At 48.4% G+C, this 24,265-nt stretch overlaps 1 protein-coding gene across 1 annotated transcript; it reads right to left on the reverse strand.

The window, feature by feature from the left end:
* Positions 1-17,243: 17,243 nt before the first annotated feature.
* On the reverse strand, positions 17,244-21,396 carry LOC109781545 (uncharacterized). Its single transcript, XM_020340134.4, has 6 exons — positions 21,239-21,396; positions 19,973-20,151; positions 19,346-19,593; positions 19,096-19,257; positions 18,400-18,724; positions 17,244-17,972 (listed from the first exon to the last, which is right to left on the reverse strand). The coding sequence occupies exons 2-6, from the start codon at positions 20,142-20,144 to the stop codon at positions 17,701-17,703; spliced, it is 1,179 nt and encodes a 392-aa protein (XP_020195723.1). The 5' UTR covers positions 20,145-20,151; positions 21,239-21,396; the 3' UTR covers positions 17,244-17,700.
* Between the last annotated feature and the right edge of the window lie 2,869 nt (positions 21,397-24,265).

Below are 24,265 nucleotides of genomic sequence, written 5' to 3' on the forward strand. Positions count from 1 at the left end.
ACTGGAACTTCTCCTTTTATTGGAGCCAAAAGAAACATATCGGACAAAACACATATGCGGCCGGTCTTATTTGAATGCAAGATAAGGTATGTGTGGTATTACTCTGGCATTGCCATTGAAAAGTGAGAGATACGTTATATCTGAGTAATAGTGTACCCTCTGCAAAAAAGGAAAGAAATGCGAGACAAATGTTAATTAGGATTAGGAAGTGTCAGGATTCAGTTCGATGTTGCGTTAGTCGTTGACAGGCTTAGGTGCCACCGAATGAAGCGCCTTAAATGGCAGTGGACATTGTCGGCACTGTCCCCATCTTCTTTGAGCAGAACGATCTGAGCTATGGCATAACTACCACGCAGGTTGGTTGTGTAGCTTCTGGTTGTGTTGTAACTATAGCTCAAATTCTGGGGCACCAGGACCACAAGCGCACTTCCCTGCATTACTAAAGCTCCAGCGAACTCTCTTCCTGCTGTTATTTGTCGGCACGGCTTCACCGTCCATCTTTAGTGTATGGAGCGTCGGTGAAATTATCAAACAGGTAGCTTGACTTTGATAAAAAAATTCTAAATTCTAATGAAAATCTAGAGAAATCCCACTGATACTCAAGTGAACATGAGAAACCTGTTTGAAAAACTGAACCTGCAGATCACCAACACGACTACTAATAGCATTAGATCAAGCCAACCAAGCAATCGCTACAGAAATCCAACTAATCCCATTGTCACCATGGCCGGCCGCCCCCATGGGGATCCCGCCCTACTTGGATCAGCAGAGGCGCCACCAACCCTACGCCACCCAGATCCGGCGAGCCGAGTGCCAACCACCGCTGCCAGCACAAACCCTCAACCCAGCCCATGCAGCCCTCCACGCCACCAATGTGACAAAGGCATTGCGGCCTACCGCCTCCCGAGCGCCGTCATGCTCTGCCCTAGCTAGGTTAGATCGACCTGCGTCGATCCAGCCAGCCGAGAGGGAGAGAGCACCCTGTCGCCGCACATGCCGGGCGGGCTTTGCCGGCTGGTATGCTCTGCCGGCGTCGAGGGGAGAGGAGGAAGAGGAGGGCATCAGGCTGGCGGCAGTAAATTAAAACAGCAGAAAACTGGTCTGCTACATTTAAGCCGATTTTTGACTCCATCATTTCACACTGACGAAAAAGGGTTTCCCCCCGCTTTTGCGGCCCCAGCGAGCTGATTGTACCACTTCACACTAAGGTTGTATACGTTTATTTGTAACACCATGATTTTAAAACAAAGTTTAGTTATTCGTTCTCACAAAAGTATTGTTTTACTGTAGTTGTCTACCCATGTGCCATTGAATACGGGTCACGTTGGTGCAGGTACGTTCGCATGCAGGCTAGCTTAATGGCTTTGCCAAGCCGAATAAAACACATCAATTGAACCAAGACCCCGGTAGCTCACTGATACTCAATTGAACCAAGATCCCGGTAGCTCATGTAGTTGTAGGGGGTGCTGTTGCTGCGCTCAGCTCCTATATAACCGGCCTTGGATGTGTGCGTGTGGTAGGGGGCACTTCCTCGCACGCCGGTGCTTCCTCCTCTCACGCCAACGCAACCCGCATACCCGACCTGCTGCCACCACTGCAGTCAAAATACATCATCATGCGGCATCTCCAGTGGGGGACGTGGGTCGTGGAGATCACAGACCGCGACACCCACAAGCGGATCTGGATTGGCTCCGTCCACTCCATTGTGCAGAGGGCGTGCGAATACAACATCATGTTGGTCCGCCTCCACGTCACTAATATGCCCGGGGCAACTTCCTACACGACCAGTCCACCCCCGGGTGCTCACCGCACCGGAGATGCAGGAAGACCGGGAGGCCCATGAGCTCCTCAAGGCGAACCAAGCTGGTGAGTCCTACATGGCAGAGCTCCGCCGCCTCTATGTGGAGAGCGTCGTGGTGGAGCACCGAATGTACAAGCAGTACAGAGCCGGGATGACGGAGGTCATCGACCTCTCTAGCGACTCCAGCAGCTATGAGGACGGTGCCGGTGACGAGGGCCATGCCCATCTCATCGGAGGGCTTGCCCAATCGGAGTGGGAGATGATCGAGAATGAGACCCATAGTGAACAGTTTAGTTAGTGTTTATGCAATTTTAGTCTAAATTTTGTTTAATTTCTAGAAAATAGTAATGTAAGATATTTTGAATCAATATTGCACTGAATCAACTTTGAATCTAGTCTAAATTTGCACCGAATTTGTGTTGAATATATTTAACTTCATGAAATTTAGGGGATCGGTTAGAAACGCCACTTTTTTTACAGGAGCAAATATCCTCTAATAAAGGATACTCGTCTGTATCCTCTTCTAAATTATAGGGGATAGGTCAGAGATTCCCTTAGAAATGAACATCATGTAAAGAACAACGATGGGAAGAATAGAAAGGGGAAGATAACTAAGAAGGTGTGACACATATTTGCCAAAAAGAAAATAAAAGAAGATGGGGAACATGAGGTATATCTTAAGAAAAGGATACGCTGGCTCAAATGAGTTTTTTTTGTAGCTTGGGTGGAAGTACGAGTTAACAAGCATTTCGTTTCTTGTTGGTAACTTCAAGGGAAAACTGAGGTGATCTGTGAACAGAATCATACCGTGGCTAATTCAAATGAAGATGAGTATTTTCTTTATTTTAGTTGACATCCCAGTGGTATTACCACTTCATGACATCAAGCTCAAAGCTGTGAAGAAGAACATATTCACATGTCAATCTACCGCTCGGTCATGCGTTCCACACGGGCCTTCTATACTGGAGCGGGTGTAGAATCAACCAAGTAGCAAGAGCGTAGACCACATTTGGCAACGGCATTGATAATTAATATTATGAACATTGGGGAATGTATCTACCTCAAAGGAATTCAGTTTCTCTTGCAATCTGATCATACGGCAGGGGAGGGGTGGCTTCATGCTTTGTGTTGCAAGTATATATGTTCCGTTTTTTGTTTCCCAGTACTTCAAACTTCTCACATATCTAAAGCATACATGAACATGTATGCAGCTAGCCAATAATAGGCTATGTGGGTAGGCATATTTCTTTATTTGTGTCGGTTGTGCCTTGTAATTATTTTTCAGGTGATTGAGAATGATACTCTTGAACTTTACACATTGTAATGATGCAGAGGCAGGGGGCGATTCTCCTTTTCACAAAAAAGGTAGCCAAATAATTAGTTTGGAAGTCTTTGTGTAAGCTTTACGTTAAATAATTTTAGAGCTACACTGAACATACTTTCACTACTAATACACACTTTCAATGGTAATTTAGTGATCTAAATCTGGGGAAATTGCTTGGTTCACATGGTAGATATTTAGATTTCGGCAACTATAGCAAGTTTTTTGCCATAATGACCCGTGTACAACCGAAGACAGCATTTCTGTAAATGGAAGCAAATTTGTTTGCATGGTTGTTGTACTATGTTGAATCAAGGGAATCAGCTCTGTTATTTAGGAGCACAACGTTGTAACAAACACACTACTCTATTTTTAGGGCAAAAACTAAGAAACAATCATAGTGGACGCACCTCTTGTTTTATTTAAGAGCAAGATGCGACATGTGTTAGGACATTTAAGTAGTCTACATGATCTTCTAACTAGCAATGCCACTTAAACATGATAGATTGATATGGTTGGATTGGGAAGTGTCAGGACCCTGGTTCATGCTCGATTAGAGTGTCAACCCCCAATTGGGTTTAGGCCTTTGTGTCCTCACGCTAAAAGATGTGAAGAAGAACCTATCTATGGGTCGGTCCACCACTGGATCTGGTGCCCGAGATGATTCCGGATCACAGGGGCACTGTATATATCCACCTCAAGGCCAAGCCAGACGTGGTGCCTGCCGTGATGGTGAAGAAGGGAGAGACTAGCATGAGCAATGGGTGATTGACTACTAATCGTTGCACTAGCGCAGCTCGAGTATGGCCTGGCACCACCAAGATCTTGAATAGTTGAACAGCTACTACAGATGAAAAAGGAAGCGCTGAGATATTCTTAGTTGTTTTAACAGAAGATTGGCTGGGATAGTTTTGCCACTCATCAGTTTGTTTCACATAGATGGGCTTTAATGTTTTTGAGTTATGGATTCTCAACCTTTTTCACTTGGTCTACATATCACCCTACTCATGTCTACTGTTGTTTTTTATGCTGATTTTTTAATGGAGTTGTTAACTGCTGTCTTTTATGCTGATTTGCACATTTGATCACGCTTGAGGTGTTGTTTGGATAAGGGGAACATACAGATCGGGGTCTCCATAAGCCAGAAAAACGGCCTAACCGTACAAAATCTTGTTTGGCTCCTCCAACCAACCCATGGATATAGGAAACTAGTTTCACAAAATCCCAGAATTCCGGGCTTGTGGGAAAACGAGTATTAGTCGTTTTTCCACAAACACGATTAACAAATACAGATCGGAACTGCCCATCTCCGCCTCCGCCCTTTCCTGAACAACCACATTGGCGCCAATTTTTCTTTTTGCGACTCACCTCCCGCCTTTTTCCATTGCCTATATAACAGGATTTTGTTGGCCGCATGGTGAGTTCTACACACAGATCGCACAGGCTGGCTGCGATCCCCGGCCACAGGCACTGGATGGAATACATCGCCTTTTGATCTGAACTTGACCATCTTCAATAGGACTGCACACCTCCATCGAGCTCTTGTTATCATCATCATCATCTTCCCGTCTTCAATCAGGATTCGTGGCTTCACCGATCCTACACGGTAAGATAAACTATCTAGAGTTACAAAATTCTGCAATACGAATTGTTTTTGTAAATGCGTTCATGCTACTGTTCATTCAATTAATTCTACTGGCAGCGAACCCTATTTTCCATACAACCCCTGATGATTTTATTTAGGCAATTGCTAGATTATACAAGATCCAACAACCTGGTAATTCCTAAATATGAATGTATGGCACATACGAGAATCAGGGTGCTCTATAAATGCACCATACATATTAAAATAATCCAACACCGAACAACAATAATATTTTCAATCAGTATATATATCCAAGTGCAGTAGTTAGTTTTTCATGAGAAGCATACAGTTTAAATCAAAGTATAAGGGTAATTTTGCATAAGTATCAATCATATATATCCATATTATATAGTGTATGGTAAGAGCTACGTGTCGTTGCCGAGCTGCCCTAGCCCTAGCTCTCCTCTCTCTCTCTCGCTTGGTTCCCTCTCGCTCGACGCCGTCGCTCACACGACAGAGGAAGAAGAAGATCAGAGAGGGAGGAAGAGGAGTGACACGGTGAGGTTTTTCCCGGCGCACGAACGCCAACACCACGAGCTCGTACTCGTTAAAACCCACGCCATTACAACAATCACCGCGGCGGCTTTTATACCCGGACACGATTGGGCCACGACCCGTACTCCCGTGCCCACCACGCCACCTGGTTCGACCCGCTCAGCGCGCGCACACGACGCGCTCCCGCGCGCTCTCCGCGTCCAGCCCGCAACGAACCAGCGTGCCCGCCACGCCCATGACCTCCAACGGCTACCCCACGCACGCACTCGTGCGGTGTTCACCCGCATGGACATGCCCATGCATCACGCGCACACACACACGCACGTCTACCCCGCGCCCCTGGCGCACCCGACGCGTCCTGCTCGCGCCCATACACGCCGGTCACATCCGGTGCGCCATCGCGGCTTATTTGCCCTACACTACACCTCCCTAAGCCGCGCTCAGAGTAGGCCACCGTCTTCGACGCCGGCGTCCACCACCATCGCATGCTCCGCCACCGGCGCCTTCTTCATCAGCGGGGCACTCCCGCTTGAAGTGGCCGCGATCGCCGCATTTGTAGCAGCGCCCTCGCCGGTTGCCTCCGAAGCCCGATGCGTTGTTGCGCGCGTCGTTGTCCCGCGCACCTCCCCGACGCCGCTCGCGCGCACGCCACTGTGCCGCGGTGTACTACAGCTGCCCGTCCACGCCCTCACTGCCTGCCTGTCCTCGCCGACGCAGCCGCTCGTCGAACGCCTTCAGGCGCCCGAGTGCGTCCTCGAAGAGCAGCGAGTTCAAGTCGCAGAACTGCTCCATTCCGGCGACCGCCGCATACAGCCGATCCAGGACGCAGTCCAGGAGTTTCTTCACCATCGTCGCGTCGTCGAGCGTCGCCCCAAGCCCGGTGTAGCGAGCCGCCGTGCTGCTGATTTTCCCGGCGAACGCGTCCAGCGACTCGTCGCTCGCCATGCGCAGGAGCTCCCACTCCCCGCGCAACGTGCCTAGTCGCACCGCGCGCACGTGATCTGCTCCGACGAACCGCGCCTTCAAGCTGCTCCTAATCTCCGCGCAGTCTTCTTCGCGGCCACCTGCAGCAGAAGGTCGTCGGCGAGCGCCCGGAGTAGATAAGCCCTCGTCGGCTTGTCTTTCTTAGCGATCACCGCCGACGCCGCGTCCTCCGGCAGCACCACCGCCTCCCACAGCCCTGCGGCGTCCAGGTCGGCCTCCACCTTGATGGCCCAGGTGACGTAGTTCTCCCCCGTGAGCAGCGGCGCTGGATGCACCACCGCGCCGCCCGATCCGCCACCGTACGGTACGATGGACATCGCCAGCACGCCCTGATCGCCATGAGGCTCTGATACCAAATGTCGTTGCCGAGCTGCCCTAGCCCTAGCTCTCCTCTCTCTCTCGCTTGGTTCCCTCTCGCTCGACGTCGTCGCTCACACGACAGAGGAAGAAGAAGATCAGAGAGGGAGGAAGAGGAGTGACATTGTTAAGTTTTTTCCCGGCGCACGAATGCCAACACCACGAGCTCGTACGAAAGGTTTGATGGCCCCTTCAATTGTCAATAATGACGCTGTCCAAGGAAGAACCTTCCTCCCCAGACAGATTTTTGTGTTCGGCGGCTTCATACTGCGGGCCAACTCGCTTGGCCGTCTGGAGCAGATCGATAGCTACGCCCCTGGCCACCAGGTCAGATTCAGAAGCTTGAACTACGTTGCGGACACCCATGGAGACTCGATCTTCAATGGGTTTGAAACCGCAGCGATCGCTCCCCCTCGCCCCGAGGGATTCAAGCCCGTCAATATCGAATCATATGACGGCACAACCGATCCTGCCGTATGGCTCGAGGATTTTATTCTCCATATCCATATGGCTCGAGGAGATGACCTCCATGCCATTAAATACCTCCCACTAAAACTCAAAGGGCTAGCTCGGCACTGGTTTAACAGTCTGCCTGAAAATTCTATCGGCAGCTGGGAGGACTTGGAAGAAGCCTTCCTGGACAACTTCCAAGGAACTTATGTCCGGCCACCAGACGCCGATGACTTAAGCCACATAGTTCAACAACCTGGAGAATCGGCAAGAAAATTTTGGACTAGGTTCCTAACCAAAAAGAACCAGATCGTTGACTGTCCGAATGCCGAGATCCTAGCAGCCTTCAAACACAGCATCCGTGACGAATGGCTAGCACGCCACCTCGGCCAAGAAAAGCCGAAGTCTATGGTAGCCCTTACGGTGCCTATGACCCGCTTTTGTGCGGGTGAGGACAGCTGGCTGGCTCATAGCAAAAACACAGCCAGCGAGGCAGGCCCCACTGAGGCCAAGAACAGCACCGGCAAGCTCCGGCGCAATAGACACAAACGCCGAAGCAATGGCGACAACACCGATGACACCACAGTCAATGCCGGATTCACTGGCTCCAAGCCCGGCCAACGGAAGAAGCCCTACAAAAGAAACAATGAAGGACCTTCCAGCCTGGACCGCATACTCGACCGTCCGTGCCAGATACACGGCACCCCAGATAAGCAAGCCAATCATACCAACAGGGATTGTTGGGTTTTCAAGCAGGCTGGCAAGTTAAATGCCTAAAACAAAGAAAAGGGATCACAAAGTGAGGACGAGGACGAAGAGCCGCGGCAGCCGAACTCTGGGGGGCAGAAGAAATTTCCCCATCAAGTCAAAACGGTGAACATGATATACGCTACACACATCCCCAAAAGGGAGCGTAAGCGAGCACTTAGGGACGTCTACGCGGTAGAGTCATTCGCCCCAAAATTCAATCCGTGGTCGTCGTTCCCGATCACCTTCGATCGTCGAGACCACCCAACTAGTATCCGCCACAGCGGTTCAGCCGTACTACTCCTTGACCCAATTATTGACGGGTTTCACCTAACACGAGTCCTGATGGACAGTGGTAGCAGCCTCAACCTGCTCTATCAAGACATAGTGCGGAAGATGGGCATTGACCCCTCACGAATCAAACCAACAAAGACTATCTTTAAAGGAGTCATACCAGGCATAGAGGCCCGCTGTACGGGCTCAATCACGCTGGAAGTGGTCTTCGGTTCTTCGGACAACTTCCGAAGCGAGGAGTTAATCTTCGACATCGTCCCGTTCCGCAGCGGCTACCACACACTGCTCGGACGAAAAACGTTTGCTAGATTCAACATAGTGTCACACTATGCATATCTCAAACTCAAGATGCCCGGTCCACGCGGCGTCATAACAGTCAATGGCAATACGGAACGCTCCCTCCGAACACAGGAGCACGCCGCCGCCCTAGCAGCAGAGGTACAGAGCGGCCTTCTCAAGCAGCACCTTAGTGCGGCTGTCGAGCCCCTGGACATCACTAAGGGGTTCCGGACTACACTGCAGCAGGATAGCGCGGCTCGTCAAGAGCTCGATTAGTAATTCGGCCTCCGTCCGAGTCCCGATGAAGTAGTGGCATTCGCACCACGCGTACATAATTACGCACTCAAAATCCCATGGACATCAACGGAGGCACAAGCTAACCCGGGATCTACAGTTCGGCTAGACCGATCCCGGACACACATACTTTCACCTTTTTCTTTTTGTTTCAGGTTCCTTTTCTCATGGGCCTGATCACCAGTCCCTTTGAAGGATCGGCATACAAAGGAGGCAAGCAGCATAGGTGTGTAGGGTAACCTCTATACATTCTCCTTGACGGTATTTCCACTTATTTCTCAGGACCCGCACGCTGCGCCCTCTTGATCCCGGCATGTTAAATAGCCCGGATGCTTATCGCACTATTTGTACAAGATACGCCTTGACGTATCCATCCAGTTACAATGAAAACGGTTTGCGGCCCAGTTTATGTGGTTTTCGCTTCTTACTTCATTTTATTTAGATCCGCTTATCGGCTGCATCGGTACCCTTTTGTAGGTTTCATATTCGCCAGGGGCTACTTATCGCCCCACAGTACGGCAGCAAAGTTCGAACATTTCTTATATATACGTTCGGCACCCCGAATTTAACATTATATGCATTGGCTCCGAATCATGTGTTTGGTCAATAGTTGGGTTGCCCGGCTCCTGTGCTTGCTAATCTACGTTCCGCTCTATCGGCTAGGGTAGTAAAGGGAGAACTACTGCGACTGTGCCCTGGCCTTGACCGGATGAGCACCTCAGTAGAGAAAGCCGAAAACTGACTGTCATGATACGGCGAGAGCCGGTCAGCTGTTCGAGGGTTATAAAATCGTTAGAGATTTTTTCCGCGTTATGCGACGGATCGGCACTTCCCGATCAGATGCTGACAGCACCCTGGCTTGGACCAGGGGCTGCGCACTTGGTTTATTATAAAACTCGTATGGCTAAGTGAGGGCGTTTAAGCCGCATAGTCCGATTGCCTTGTTCGTTGTGCTAAACAACTCCTTCAAAGGACCATATAATTGGATCAAGATTGTTTAGATTCCATCCCGAACACCTCCGTACTACCTACACGAGGGCAGAAGCCGACGACTGGCCAACCCTCAGATTACAAACAACACGGCCGCACAGGAGGAAACAATTAAAGCATAACAAAATTACATTACAGGCTTTGTTTCCATAATACAAAGCAGGGACAAAACACGAATGTACTAATTCAAAAATAATGTCATGCCCGCATTGTGCTGCTACAAGTCGAGACCCTTCTATGACATCCGCAAAATATCTCTCAGGTGTGCGGTGCTCCTTGCCCTCCGGTGGCCCGCTGGCAGCTTCAACGGCGTTCATCTTGGCCCACCACATCTTGCAACGAGCGAAGGCCATACGGGCACCTTCAATACAGAGAGAGCGCTTGACGACGTCCAGCCACGGACAGGCTTCCACCAGCCGCCTCACGAGTCCGAAGTAGCTGCCGGGCATGGCTTCGGCTGGCCACAGCCGGATCATTAAATCCTTCATGGCTAGTTCGGCCACCCTGTGCAGCTCCACCAGCTTCTTCAGCTGATTGGTGAAGGACACGGGATGCTCTGGCGTCGCGTATTGCGACCAGAATAGCTTCTCCATAGAACCCCCTCCTTCGTCTCGGTAGAACTCCGCAGCGTCTGATACGCTGCATGGTAGATCCACAAAAGCTCCTGGGGAACTCCGAACACGGGTTAGTAAAAGGTACTGCTTCTCCGCATACTTGCTTTGCATCTTAAAAGCCTTACCCGCCGTGATCTTCTTGGCCTCCTGGATCTCCTGGAGAGCGGCTTGGGCCTCATTCCGTGCGGTCTCCGCGCTCTGACGAGCCTTGGTGAGCTCGGCCCCTCGAGCCGACGCATCATGCTCCAAAGTCTCACATTTTTTCACCGCATCCTGGAGCTCCTGGATTTCTTTGACCCGGGCCTCGAGCTTCTTACGGGCGGCTTGCTGCTGGACAACCTTCTCCTCGACCTCGCCCAGGGCCTTCCTCAGGGCCACGACTGGCTCCTGCACATATTACGACACCACAGTCGATACACAGCGCATATGCTTTCCGAACACACCGCAAGTCATTACTCACCTTGCTTCTCCTGGAGCCGAACCTTAACTTCACCGAGCTCGCTCTCGGGCCGCTCCAGCCTCTGCCTCAGTTCAGAGACTTCGGCATCATGCGAGGTTGCGGCCAACATCGACGCCTGCTTATACATACATATCACGTTAGTCTCCTACAATAAAAGATTGATCCTCTGTCCGGTTTTTCTCGCCGAGCACCGGACAGTGTCTCAGGGGCTACTGACTACATGGGGTTTTTCTCTTTCTGTGATACTTACCTCGAAACCTGTCAACAGGTTGCTGCAGGCTTCGTTCAGTTCACTCTTGGCGGACTGAACCTTCTCGATCACCACACCCATAAGGACACGGTGCTTGTCCATAACGGAGGCACCTCGTAGCACCTCCATCAGGTTATCCGGTGTCCCTGGATGGACAGGGGCCACCGGTGGAAGCGGCGCACCTCCCTCCTTCAAAGGAGGCCGCTTTTCTGACTCCGGAGCTATATGGGTCTCCGGAATCGTATTCGGCTGAGGGCCGAGCTGGATGCGGCCCTCTTTGCCAGTCTCCATGGGGGTCGGCTCCCCCATGTGTCCGGCAGTGGAGGCTTCGCCTCGTGGTGCCTCCCGGACAGCGTCCTGGGCTCCTCCCCGGTTCGGAGTGGCCCTCCAGGATAACACTTCGGTGCCATCCCTGGCCCCGGGGGAATAAGCAGGCAGTGGCGAGATGCTCGCCATCTCCGACGGAGCCAACGAACCTCCAGACGAGGATCGTTGGATTAGGTCGCGGGCCGGACTGCAATGGTACAGTTAACTATGTCAAGATAATGGAGAGAAAGGGCCGGATGTGCTCACAAGCGAGCCATGTCACTTACGATGCGGCCTGGGGCTTAGTGCGGGGGCGTCGTTCCGGACTGCTCTCAACGTCCCACGCGGTGTTGACCGCCGGGACGCCTTTCCCCTTCTTGGGTGTTTCCGCCTCTAGATGCGCCGAAGCCGCCCTCTTCTTCTTCTTCTCCTCTGGGGGAGGGTTGTTTTCTTCCTCCTCCTCCTCTTCCTCGTCGTTATCCTCAGGGACAAAGGAATGAGCTTCGTCGTCTTCGGGCGTTACGTCCGAAGTGCCCTTGCGACGGGGGCCACTCTTGGCCCCCTTTTCCTTCTTCTGGGCCTTCTTCTCCAGCGCCTTATATGGCGCCGGCACCAGCATCTTCGCTAGATGCGGGATGACTGGTTCTTCAGGCAGCGGAGCCGAACACTGGATCCACTTTGCCCTCTCCATCCAGTCCAGAAAAAGCAACAATAAAAGCTTAGGCGTCATCCTTGAAAACAAACAAGTGGAGAATGCATGGAAAACGACATACCTCGCTAGCGGGGTGTTCAGCGTCATGTCCGCGATCTGAATCTGTGGCCGGCGGTTTCTCATTGCCCTTGAAGAGCAACTTCCATGCGCCTTCGTGTGTAGTCTCGAAGAGCCTCACCAGGGTCTGGTGCTTCTTCGGATTGAACTCCCACAGCGGGCGGCTTCGGCGCTGGCACGGAAGGACCCGACGAACTAACATCACCTGGATCACATCAGCGAGCTTGACGCTCTTGGTTACCATACTCTGAACACGCGTCTGCAGCGCTATCAGCTCGTCAGGAGAACACCAGTCCGGATTCTTCTCGACCTAGGAGGTGAGTCGCATAGGAGGGCCAGAGCGGAATTCAGCAGCTGTGGCCTAGGTGGTGTCGCGTGGTTCCGTGATGTAGAACCACTGCTTCTGCCACTCCTTTACCGTATCCACAAAAGTGCCTTTGGGCCAGGAGATGTTGGACAATTTACTCACCATTGCCCCTGCACACTTCGCATGCTGGCCATCCACCACCTTCGGCTTCACGTTGAAGACTTTGAGCCACAGCCCGAAGTGGGGTTGGATGCGGAGGAAGGCCTCACACACGACGATAAACGCTGAGATGTTGAGGAAGGAATTTTGGGACAGGTCATGGAAATCTATCCCGTAATAATACATTAGCCCGCGGATGAAAGGGTGGACTGGAAACCCTAGCCCGCAGAAGAAATGAGGGAGGAATACTACCCTCTCGTTGGGCTCCGGCGTGGGGACAATTTGTCCCTCGGCCGGCAAGCGGTGGGCGATTCCCTTCGCCAAATATCCGGCCGCCCGGAGCTCAGTAATGTCCTCCTCCTTGACGGAGGAGACCATCCATTTGCCCTGACCACCGGATCCGGACATGGTTGCTTGAGTGGAAAGGAGATGAGAATGCTGGAGCTCGAGATTGGAAAGGCGGAGACAGAAAGAGAGCGTGAGAAGAGGAAGAGGGAATCCTTATCCCCTTATAAAGGCAGCATATATTAAACGCCTCCTCACTCGCCTTAAGATCCGCCTATTCCCAAGGGCTGTATAGACGGCATGGTTGGGTCGCCCACGCCCGCATTGATGAGAATCCCGCAATAAGGGGACACGATCTCTGCTTTGACAAGACGTGCCAATAGCAACCGCGTCTCGAAACGTGGGATGGCAGATGAAAAACGGTTCGAAATTATGACCGGACGGACATGATGTTACGTTGCAGAAAGCTGTCAGCAGATGGAAGTCGTGTAAAAATATACTCTCTCTCTCTCTCTCTCTCTCTCTCTCTCTCTCTCTCTCTCTCTCTGCGGTTGTGTATGGTGTGTGTAACAGGTCCGGATACAATCATCGCATCCGAAGACTATCTTGGAGTTCGGAAAAAGGGGAACCCGCCTGCAATGCTGAAGACAATCTGCGCGCCGGACTCCTCGTCATGGAAGCCAGGTTCAGGGGCTACTGAGGGAGTCCTGGACTAAGGGGTCCTCGGGCGTCCGACCTGTTATTCATTGGGCCGAACTGATGGGCTGTGAAGATATGAAGGCCGAAGACTATACCCGTGTCCGGATTGGACTCTCCTTGGCGTGGAAGGCAAGCTCGGCAACCGATTATGTAGATTCCCTCTTATGTAACCGACCCCATGTAACCCTAGATCTCTCCGGTATCTATAGAAACCGGAGAGCATAGTCCGGATAGGGGATACTCATTACCATATTCACATAGGCTAGACTTCTAGGGTTTGGCCATTACGATCTCGTGGTAGATCAACTCTTGTAATACTAATATTCATCAAGATCAATCAAGCAGGAAGTAGGGTATTACCTCCATAGAGAGGGCCCGAACCTGGGTAAACATCGTGTCCCCCGTCTCCTGTTACCATCGATCCTAGATGCAGAGTTCGGGACCCCCTACCCGAGATCCGCCGGTTTTGACACCAACAATGGCAGAGGCGGTGGGATGGGGAGGAGGGGAGAGAGGGCGGGGCGGGGCGGGGCGAGCGCGCCGGGCGGTCAGCGGCGACGGGGGAAACCCTAGCGGGAGGAGGGTCAGGCGGAGGGGTCGGGCCCGTCCCGCCTTCTGCCTCCTCCGATCTTTCTCTCGCATAATTCAGGGAAACGTTTCCCTCCGGACGACTGGCCGAGCGCTCGGCCGGTCGCCCCTGGCTCGCTCGCTCTATCATGCGGGGGACAGGCTGGCACATGCGTCTGGTTGGCCTGCAACTTATCTCTTCCGCGCCGCATTTTTTTTCTTTTTTTCTGGGCTTATTCTTCGTCTCCTCTTGTCACTTTTTCCTCTCGCTTTACCTCCTCATGCATCTCAAACATCTCTCCCACAGATGCTACAACGGAATAGATATTTTGCTTTAACCGGTGGTAGATTTTGCTGGAAACAATCTTGACTTTTTTGTTGTATGGGTGATACAACCAGTTCTTTGTAACCCGCAAAGCTGCAAACGACACCTGAGAAAGCTAAAACCAACCATGAAAAAGTTCCAACCGGAGAAGGCAGAAGCAGGGGCCGGCCAGTGCTACAATCGTTGACAGAAAATGCTTCAACCATAGATGAAAAAATCATCAACCAGACACAGTGAAAAGGAAAAAGCTACAACCGTTAACTAAAAAAGTTTCAACCGTAGATGCAAAAGTTTCAACAATGACACAGTACAACAAAAAAATCTGCAACCGCTGACAAAAAATGCTTCACTTGTAGATGCAAAAAGCTTCAACCGGGGATAGAAAAAAGCTTCCCCGAGGCTCGTGTTTTCACGAAAGCCACAACGGCCCAATGAACTGCTACATGAGTGCTTTTTTAGTTGTAAATATATACTAAAAAATATGCTGGAAACATATAACGATTTTACTTCCATAGTTTTCCGTTTTTGTTGTGAGCTTTTTTAAACAATGTGACATAGTTTTTTTGTTGTTGTTGTATAAGTACTGAAATTTATGCTACAAACATTCAACTATTTTTGCTTTGATTTTGTTTTTTGGTTTTTGTTGTGAAGTTTTACTGCAATGCTACATACGCAATACAATTTAACAACAAGTATAGATTTTCTATGTACATTTTCGATTGAAACTATTGAGTACAGATAGCAGAGAGAAGTCACATCATCATTTGGATAGGCTCCACACATATGACAGCATGCAACCTCCACCGCATGGCCTGATCTCACATAGGAAAGCGACTTCTAGGTAGTGCAAGTGGACCAGCGTGCGTACAGAAGCCAAAAAAAAGGAAGGAACGACCGGCGCAACTTTTATTCCACCACTTTAATCAGACGAATTAAAATAATCGGATCGACGGCTGGGGCGTGACCGGCCGAACTGTTCGGCCGGCGCGCCGATGCCCTATTACTCGCCCATAATTTACCATCAAGAACAAAAGAGTCCGCACGACAGTGTCCAACCTGGTGGCGACCCAAGAGGTATACAGTAGCCATTTGTAGGAACTAGGACTCCCTGACAGCAACATCACAACTTGTCTACCTGTTTCGTGATGAGTGGGGTCGGTGGGGCCTGAATTAAGGAGAGAAAAAAGTACATACAGTCTTCTATATATTTTTATTTATTTGTTATGTAGAACCGACATGCAACATTTAGCCATGTGATGAACGATTCTCTTTTACGTGCAAGTATCTCACTCACCGGTAAAATAGAGAGACTATTAACAAATACACACCAGAATGACTAATAGATGGCTCAATTCTACCAATCTTACTAGACGAGATGCATAAGGCGGCAGTAAAGCACTGATATCACAAATTTACCAAATTGTTTACTCCATAGAGTATAACTGATTCAAGACCCAGTAAGCATTATATTCCTGATGAAACTGAGTTGTGCTTTTGTGTTGCAGATTCCCATTCATGCTTTTGGGTTGGAAGCACCTCAGCTTTTAAGTTTCGTGAACCTTCAAACCTCTTGTATATCTAGGACATACATGAATTTGTTTGCAGGTCTACACAGTAGATATTTCCATTTCTGGTACTATAGTCTGTTTGCGCTATATCTAATGCTCCATGTGTAAGCCAAGATGGCATGTCAGCACTACACATGGTTATAAATTGGTATGTATGGTTGTTGAACTATGTTGAATCATATGCACCGATCCTGTTATTTAAGAGCACAACACTGGAACAAAAACATTGCCCTCTCTTCTTTAGAATCTAAAGAACATCAAGATGGACACACCTCTTTTCTTATTTAGGAGCAAGATGTTACATGCTCTATGACATTTAAGAAGTAGCCTGCAAGGTGTTCCTCTAGCAACACAACTGAACACATGGCATGTCGATATGTTAGGATTAGGAAGTGTCGGGACTCGGTTTCATGCTGAATTGGATAATCAACCACCATTTCTGTTTGGTCTTTCATTACATCAAGCTTCAAGGTCCAAGGATGAAGATATCTATGGGTAAGTCAAGATCTTATTCCCAAGATGTTGACCAACCACAAGTTGGCTATGTCTCTCCACCAGTAGGCCAGGCGTAGTTGTGTCCAAAAAAAAGGGCAGCCGGGTGCACGTAGCTCCCGCTTGCGCAGGGTCCGGGAAAGGGTCCGACCACTTTGGGTATATAGGATGCAATGTTTCCCTGCATTTCTGTAAAAGGTTGTTTTCAGGATTTGAACCCGTGACCTAAACTACAAGGCAACAGCTTTACCGCTGCACCAAGGCTCCCCTTCAGTTGTGTCCAAATACCAAAAAAAAAACCCATAGGTTCAAGGCCAGAATTCAGGCAAATTAAACCACGGGGTGTTCAAATAAAACTAATATTTGCATGATTGTCAGATTCAGCATGTTGCTACGTTCAATGCCGACCTGCCTATGGAGCCTACCTTTGCACGGTTGTAATGACAGGTCTATTTCTGAATTAATACACAACACCTTTTAAAAAATGTCTTTTTGGAGGTGACTATGTGGCACCACTAGGAACTGCAGGAAGCAAAACAGATATTTGCTTTACCGTGCTAGCATCATCGGCCTGACACGGCCCACCACCAGCGCATTGAGGGCCAGTACGACAGCATCCCACGCCGGGAGTAAAGCAGTCACATCGCAAATTTACCAAGTTGCTGGCTCCATAGAGCTAACAGATTCAGGAGGCAATGATTCCTGCTGAAACCGACTAATTACCCACCTTCAGTTCTCATTCTGACATGTAGCTAGCTTTCATCAGAACAGAAGATTGCGAAGTATTTATCAGTTAGTATCACTTAGTAAAAAGGTGAAATTACATTGCTCAAAAGTTTACAACAGAATTCACGAATGAGAGGGGTTGCTGAGAATCGGAAACTGCAACCTAACTCATTGCACTGAACAAAGATAAGAATCAATAACAGAACTGGCATTATCGGTCAAACAATATAAGTGGCTGAACTCGGTTCAACAGAATCATCAGTGTCATGACATAGTGCCTCACACTATATGAACAACTATAGCTGAAAAAATTTCCAGAGTTCGTATGAAGTGTTTTCTCATGCTGCTTTGGAACATGCCCTCGTTCTGCCAGAAGATCCATAACAGTTTGTTCACGTGACCGGCCAAGGTCCGAATACCATGGCATGGTATATCCTATGTTACACAGCTCAAGAGGAAAACTTGACTTGCCTATGTCCCATCCTGTACAAAATAGGTGAAATGCTATGCAGGGGACTAGAATGATCCCAAGCAGCAGTACTTCTTTCCTATCTTTCCAAGTTTACCGATAGATCGACTTCTCTGGGGAGACGTGGTGCTTCCATGCGAGCTGCCAGAACTATTTGAATGGCTTTGTTCTACATGGCTGTTCTGAGAACAGGAAGACGCGGGAGGATGGTGATCCAGACACTGCTCGCTCGAATGTTGATCTCTTTCAGAATCTGACGCTGCCTTTTCCAGTGATGTTCCAGCCACCATGGCACCATTATCATGGTTGTGAACAAACCCTGCAAGTACAGATGCATTAACTTCACTTGTCAGCAAACTATTGTACAGACAGGGCAAAGAAAAAACAGAGGGTCTTATCTATAGTACTGTAACTGTCTAGACTAGAGTTAACGAACATCCAGTTACATATTACTGTTATAATCTCAATAACTAATAGCATTGACAAATGAACCCCAGCCCTCCCAGTAGAAAAATGCCACACAGTGGGACTAACTGTAATTGCCAAACTGGCTTTGTTGAAAGTTCCATAGACTCATTCATCATGTGGGTCCATTACAGTGGGACTTCATAGTTGCAAAATTTAACTGTTCTAGGTTTCCAAAAGATTCTTCATGTGGCTACACTTACAAAGTTTTGGGAACGTACTACACGAGGATCTAAAGCAACCTCTTAAATTCAAAACAAGTGAGACAAATGTCATCTTACCTTGTTCTGGTGGACTGATAACCATGCAATCAGATTTAGTAGGTCCAGCTATGTTATGATTGCAGTCCTGATGTACTTCTCTAGTTGTGTTTTGGTCATTCAAAAGCTCCCTCAGTAATGCATCAGAGTCAAAGTACTCTTCAGACCGTCTACTTGAAAATTCGGAAGTCGATGCAGAGCCATCTGAGCTTAATAGATCTTTCATTTCTATGTAGTCCTCATTAGCAAGAGCATTCACAAAATCTACGCCATCTGCAGCACTATAATCTTCATAAATGTCTTTTCCTTCTCTGGAAGAGCTATTTTGCTTGCTTGAAGATACAATCTGGCATATGTAAATTGAGGGATTCATCAAGATTACAGGTCAAACTAACATAAATGACATACCATCTGGTTTATATTGCCGCAAACTAGCAAGCAGTGAATGACAAGAAGATGAATAACCTGATAAGCTACATTTTTTCGTATGGTTCTTGAATGAATCCAAGAATTTGCAAGACTGATTCTTCAAATAAGGAGGTGCTTTACAATAAGAGGATCCCGGGGAACTATTTTCCATTTTACAATGACAAACCAGCAAAGAGTTTAAACAATCCAGACCACATAATTTACCCTAGCATAAGGACAAACAGAGAGCAGGTGGTACTGCAAATGCTAAACATGGCTACATTGTATAACAAAGAAATTATGATATACCTTTGAGTTTACCGCAACATTCTGCTCTTCCATGTCAGCAAGATATTGAAGATAAGATTCCAAGTGATCATTAGGAGCATTAGTACTCAGAGATAGCAGTTCATCTTCAGTATTTAACTTTTTGCTCCCCTGCATGAATATTGTACACAAAGACTTGTACTCCTGTCAGGAAAACCGAATGCATCAGTCATCAACCCTGGTTGATAGGTAGGTATCTGTGTGTAACTTTTGATCAGGGAGAAAAATGTACCTGTGGTACATTAGCATCATCATTCTGTTCTACCTGATATTCATGCATCAACCACTGAGTTCTCTTACCAGATGGTGCTTCGCCTTCATAAAACTCCAGACTAAATTTCACACCAGCAGTAGATTTACTTGTTTGTATTCTGAGAACATCTATGCACTTCCAGTATCCACCTTTTGCCTTTCTAATATCTGATTCGCCATTGCCATAGGGCTGCTGATCATCTGACTGGTTCAGGTACCATATGTTCCCTGTAAGATGAGTTATCTGTCATGTATCTAGTAGCAAATCAATTAGAATTAGCACAGATTATAAGGCCAACACATGGATGTCAGAAAGGGGAAATAATACCTAGTCTCACACAACCAGAGAATTCACCAAATCAAATATTCAAACTACATGCTAACAAGTTTGGACAACGTAGTATGTTGCTGCTTTAGGCTAGAGACTTATCAGCTATGTGCATTTTATCCACAAGTGTCTAAAACGACTGGATTAAGAAAATCAAACCACAACTACAGTATAATCATTCTCACAGAAGAAAGTACAACATAAGGAATAACAACATGAATTCAGACCTGCAGGAGTATTTACAGGACCACAAACATATCATAATTATTATCTACTAACCAGGGGAGGAATCCCGTGGATGAATGAGAGTAAGGTCCATGCCCACAAGTACGTTCTCTGGCAGGGAGTCGTCGGCCTTCCTCTCTGCCAAGAATCGCACAAGTTCCTCATCGCTCCAAGAATCGCTGATACTGTAGTTCATTTCTGTTGGTGTACCAAGTGGAGGACACATGATTGTCCTGGAAAAGATGTCCAGCTTCAGCAAGGAGCTATAAAAAGAAACACATGCTATCTCTAGCAAACACGCAATGTGGCAACATTATACCATGCCTAAAATGGCCTGAATTCCTAGTGCTGTAGGAAATTAATTCGCTCACATTTCCTTCAGATGAAATGATGATGTTCCATTGCAAAAGTGTGAACAATACAGCGCTTACAGTGAGTGAGCAAATTGAACACTATCAGTCAAAACAAACACAAACTCACAAAGTCCAGCACCATCACAGCAAAGGTTTCATTTATCAGGGCCCAGAGTAATACTCCCTCTGTAAAGAAATATTAATACGGAGGGAGTACAATTCAACTTTGGTAGCAGAAATATCCAGACAGTGATCCTGAGATGAAAGGTGACAGAACAATCTACACCCGTACTGCAATTTGTTGCTAGAACAAACCTACAGCATTCATGGGAGCCAGTGTTGGTTGGAGTAAACTCAGAGGGACAGAGAGGCTAGAACAGAGCACGCACAGGCATGCACTTTATTTTCTTTATCGCAGTACATTTACGCGGAGAAGAAACAAATACTACAATTATGATCCTTCCGCAAAGACGGACGAAATCAGACATTCAGAGAACAGCCAGCAGGTCCAAGAACGCCCAAGAATCATCCGAGCGAGCCATTCAGATGAACCCAGGCAAAAATCGAGGATGACTCGAACAGAAGCAGAGCAAAATGGCCCGGTTCTCTTCCCCGCATGACGCCAGGCGAAAATCTCCTCTAAACAAACCGCGCGGTAGGAGGCAAACCCTACGGATGAACACGCCCAAATCGAAGGGCGCCGCTGCGGATGAACGCGCAAACCCACGCAGGGAGCCAAGAATCGCCCCCCGAACGACCCGCTACCTGAACGGCGCCGAATCAAGAACCCGAACCCCGCCCCGGACCAGACGCACGCGCGTGACACTCGCCGCCGAAGCCGCCCCGACTACAAATCCCGCCCCTGAACCCCGAACAGGAGCGGCTAAACCACGCGAGAATGGGCGGATCCGCCCCGAACCGGGAGGGGGGAAGGGAGGAGTGCGGGCGGGCGGGAGGATTCGCTTACCCGGAATCGAAGCGCGGCGACGCGGGTGGCCTGGCCTGCGGCAGGACGGCGGTGGTGGCGGTGGCTGGCGTCTGCCGGAGTGGGGGGCGAAGCGGGCGAGAGGGACGCGTGCCAGTGTACCAGCGGTTCAGGTAGGCGTGGGCGGCCGCGTGGGCGAAAGCGTCGCTTATTATATCCCCGTGGGCAAGACTCCCTCCTTGACTGGTGCCATATGTCCCTCTGCCAGGTGGGCCGGGGCGGCATCTGGACGAGGAGACACGTGTCTCCCCTCGTGTGTGCACCAACTGATGGGTGGGGCCCGCATGTCATTGGACAAGCATTTCACATGTGTGCAAAGTTGTACGAGGGAATGACAGAGGTTTTGGCAAAAGAAAAGTTTATGCTTCAAAAAGACTTTTTTAATGGCATCGTGGAGCACTCATATTTTTTTTTTGTTCGCACATCCATAAATGCCATTTCATCAATGTTTCTTTTTTTTGGATTTTACTGTTCATGCCATGTGCATGTGAGCTCGAGACTAGAAGCACACTTTCAACAATCTAACCACACCCTCCCGACGTCTGCCAAGGATGTTGTTTCAGGGCTAAGGCAATGGAGCTTCATCTCTGAATTTCTACGTAAGGGCACCAATTCTGGATTGTTGGACATTGAGGACATTGAGGACTAGAGCAGGATTGCAGAGTTGAACCCGTGGCACAAATGTGTTAGGGGCAGCACACGACTAATAGGTCACGAGCCAGTTACCTTAATCTGGCGCCATATTAAGGTCGAGGAGGAACAATTGATGAACAGATTATCCATTGAACCTATAGCAGTTGAGCATAGACGCGGCCAGCTTGACACCTCGACCGCGTAGCGACTTGAGCATGCTGACCTCCTCACTATGGATCAACAAGGCACTTAGCTCCTCCATGACTAGGATGAATAAAAGCATGGATGGGGGGGGGGGGGGGGGTTGCCACAAGCCCTGGTGATGGAGCATACACCTTTGAGGAATTCAGTTCAACATGATCTTCGAGGACGCAAAAGAAAAGACCATACAGATCCACTCGAGGAACTTGTCACCAAAGCCAATGTATCGCAACACATAAGAAGAAAAGTTGATGAAATAGAATTGAATGCCTTTGGTATGTTGACCCTGAGTACGAGAGTGGGGATGTGCCTAAGGCATGTGGCACTAATTTCTTTTTTGCAAATAATGTTACAATATTTGATCAACTAACGCGGGAGCTAACTAAATATACGCATGCAAAACTATTTCAATACTATAATGTCATCACTTGAGACATATGCACCAAATGGTTCTACCACGTAGGGGATGGTACGTAGGTAGTTGCATTGCAGTACTATTCTTATTATGAGCAACAAGAGACTTGTAACATGATGAGAGAGAAGCGGCTTTCAAGATATATACCTATACCAACAAGAAGTTATCAAGTTGTGAGCTATAATCTTGAGTCCTCTAGCAAAGTCGTCCAAACAGATGACATGGTAGGACCGAGAAGCATCGGGAAATAAAGTGGTTGTTTGAATCTGAGACCACATGATCATATATGAAACAAAAGCCGATAGAGTTTGGATGAGCTCAGTAGAATCAAGTGGTAAGGTATAGTGAGATTGGAATGTCGTTCTGCTTGGGTTTTCTGTAGTCCCAGAGACACCTCAGAGAAAGCTCGAGCAGGGGAAAGCTCTTGCTCAGCAAAGATCGATAACACATAAAGCAAAACACAATTTAGAATCACATGAAAGTCTCCTATTCTCGAGATTAGTTCGACAAAAGTTGTGCGGAATGTCAAACGTATAAAAATCAAGCAATTAAGCTCGGTTGGAATCAAACATGTCACAAGAGACACACTAGGTATAATGTTTTGAAAAATCGCAGGCTTGTTGATCCAATTGAGCCTTTTCAAAATCTTGTTTAGAGTTCAGTCCGACTTAGATCAAATGAAATCGAGTGGTTGCAGTGTTTGAGGCAAAGCGTGAAGATGTTGTTCTACATTTATCGATAAGAAGTTGTTTGCAAAGTTCATACCCCTATATATACAGTCACATTATTTATATTTTCAACAGGACAGGTCGTAGCATACTGCAGTATGTTTCCCTGCAGCAAGACATGGGAGCATCATCCCTTGACGATGCCATTGAATCACAACATACATTGTAGTCGACTAGAAAGTTGTTTATGGCCCCAGTGTTGAGAAGAATGACATGATGGACCCTTCCTGTGTAGATCCACTCTAGACCAGTATGATGAAGCGCCCTTGAGTAAAAGGCCTTTTTATGGGAACACTACCGGTTTTGTTTTACCAATGGAAGCATTTGTCGCCAGCTTACAATGAGCGCGACTCCACTGACATGGCATTGGCCCACTGAGATGTGGACCCGGGCCTACACGTCAGTGGCCCAATGTCAGGGTGCAGTACGCCAGGGGATCCTGCTCTGCTTACAACCCAGTCCATGTGAATGGCTAGCTCGCCCACATGCTTATCTGAGTCGTGTTCCTCCTGGACCATGCAGTGCCCCTACTTTCTTCTGGTGAAGTATGGTACTCTTGATAACTTTCGTCCTTCCGACGGGCATTCTAGAGGCCGGTTAGTTAGGCATAGGAGGTTGTCAGAGACACAAGACATATACTCCCTCCATTGACAAATATAAGATATTTTGGATATGTTAATATGGAGTATATACAGACTGAAATAAGTGAACAAACACATAAAAATGTGTCCATATACATCTGCTTGGGAAGAAGTGAGAACATCTTATATTTGTGAACAGAGGGAATAGTTGATTTGGAAGCATAGGGAAAGATAGCAGTGCAAGTGCCTCATCAATACCAACATCAGATGTGTGAACGGAGTAAATGTTATATTCTCCATTATTCTCTCCTGGTACTGGCATACTGTTGGGGGATGGTTCCAAGGCTAAATTTTGGGCTGAGTGTTAACTGTTGCGGTAGGCTCCAAGGGACTTTGCTCCTGGTTTGTTTGCTCTAGCGAGAAGAAGAAAAATCTGACGGTAAAGGAGGCG

The sequence above is a fragment of the Aegilops tauschii genome, chromosome 2 (assembly GCF_002575655.3).
Source record: "Aegilops tauschii subsp. strangulata cultivar AL8/78 chromosome 2, Aet v6.0, whole genome shotgun sequence".
Lineage (NCBI taxonomy): Eukaryota > Viridiplantae > Streptophyta > Magnoliopsida > Poales > Poaceae > Aegilops > Aegilops tauschii.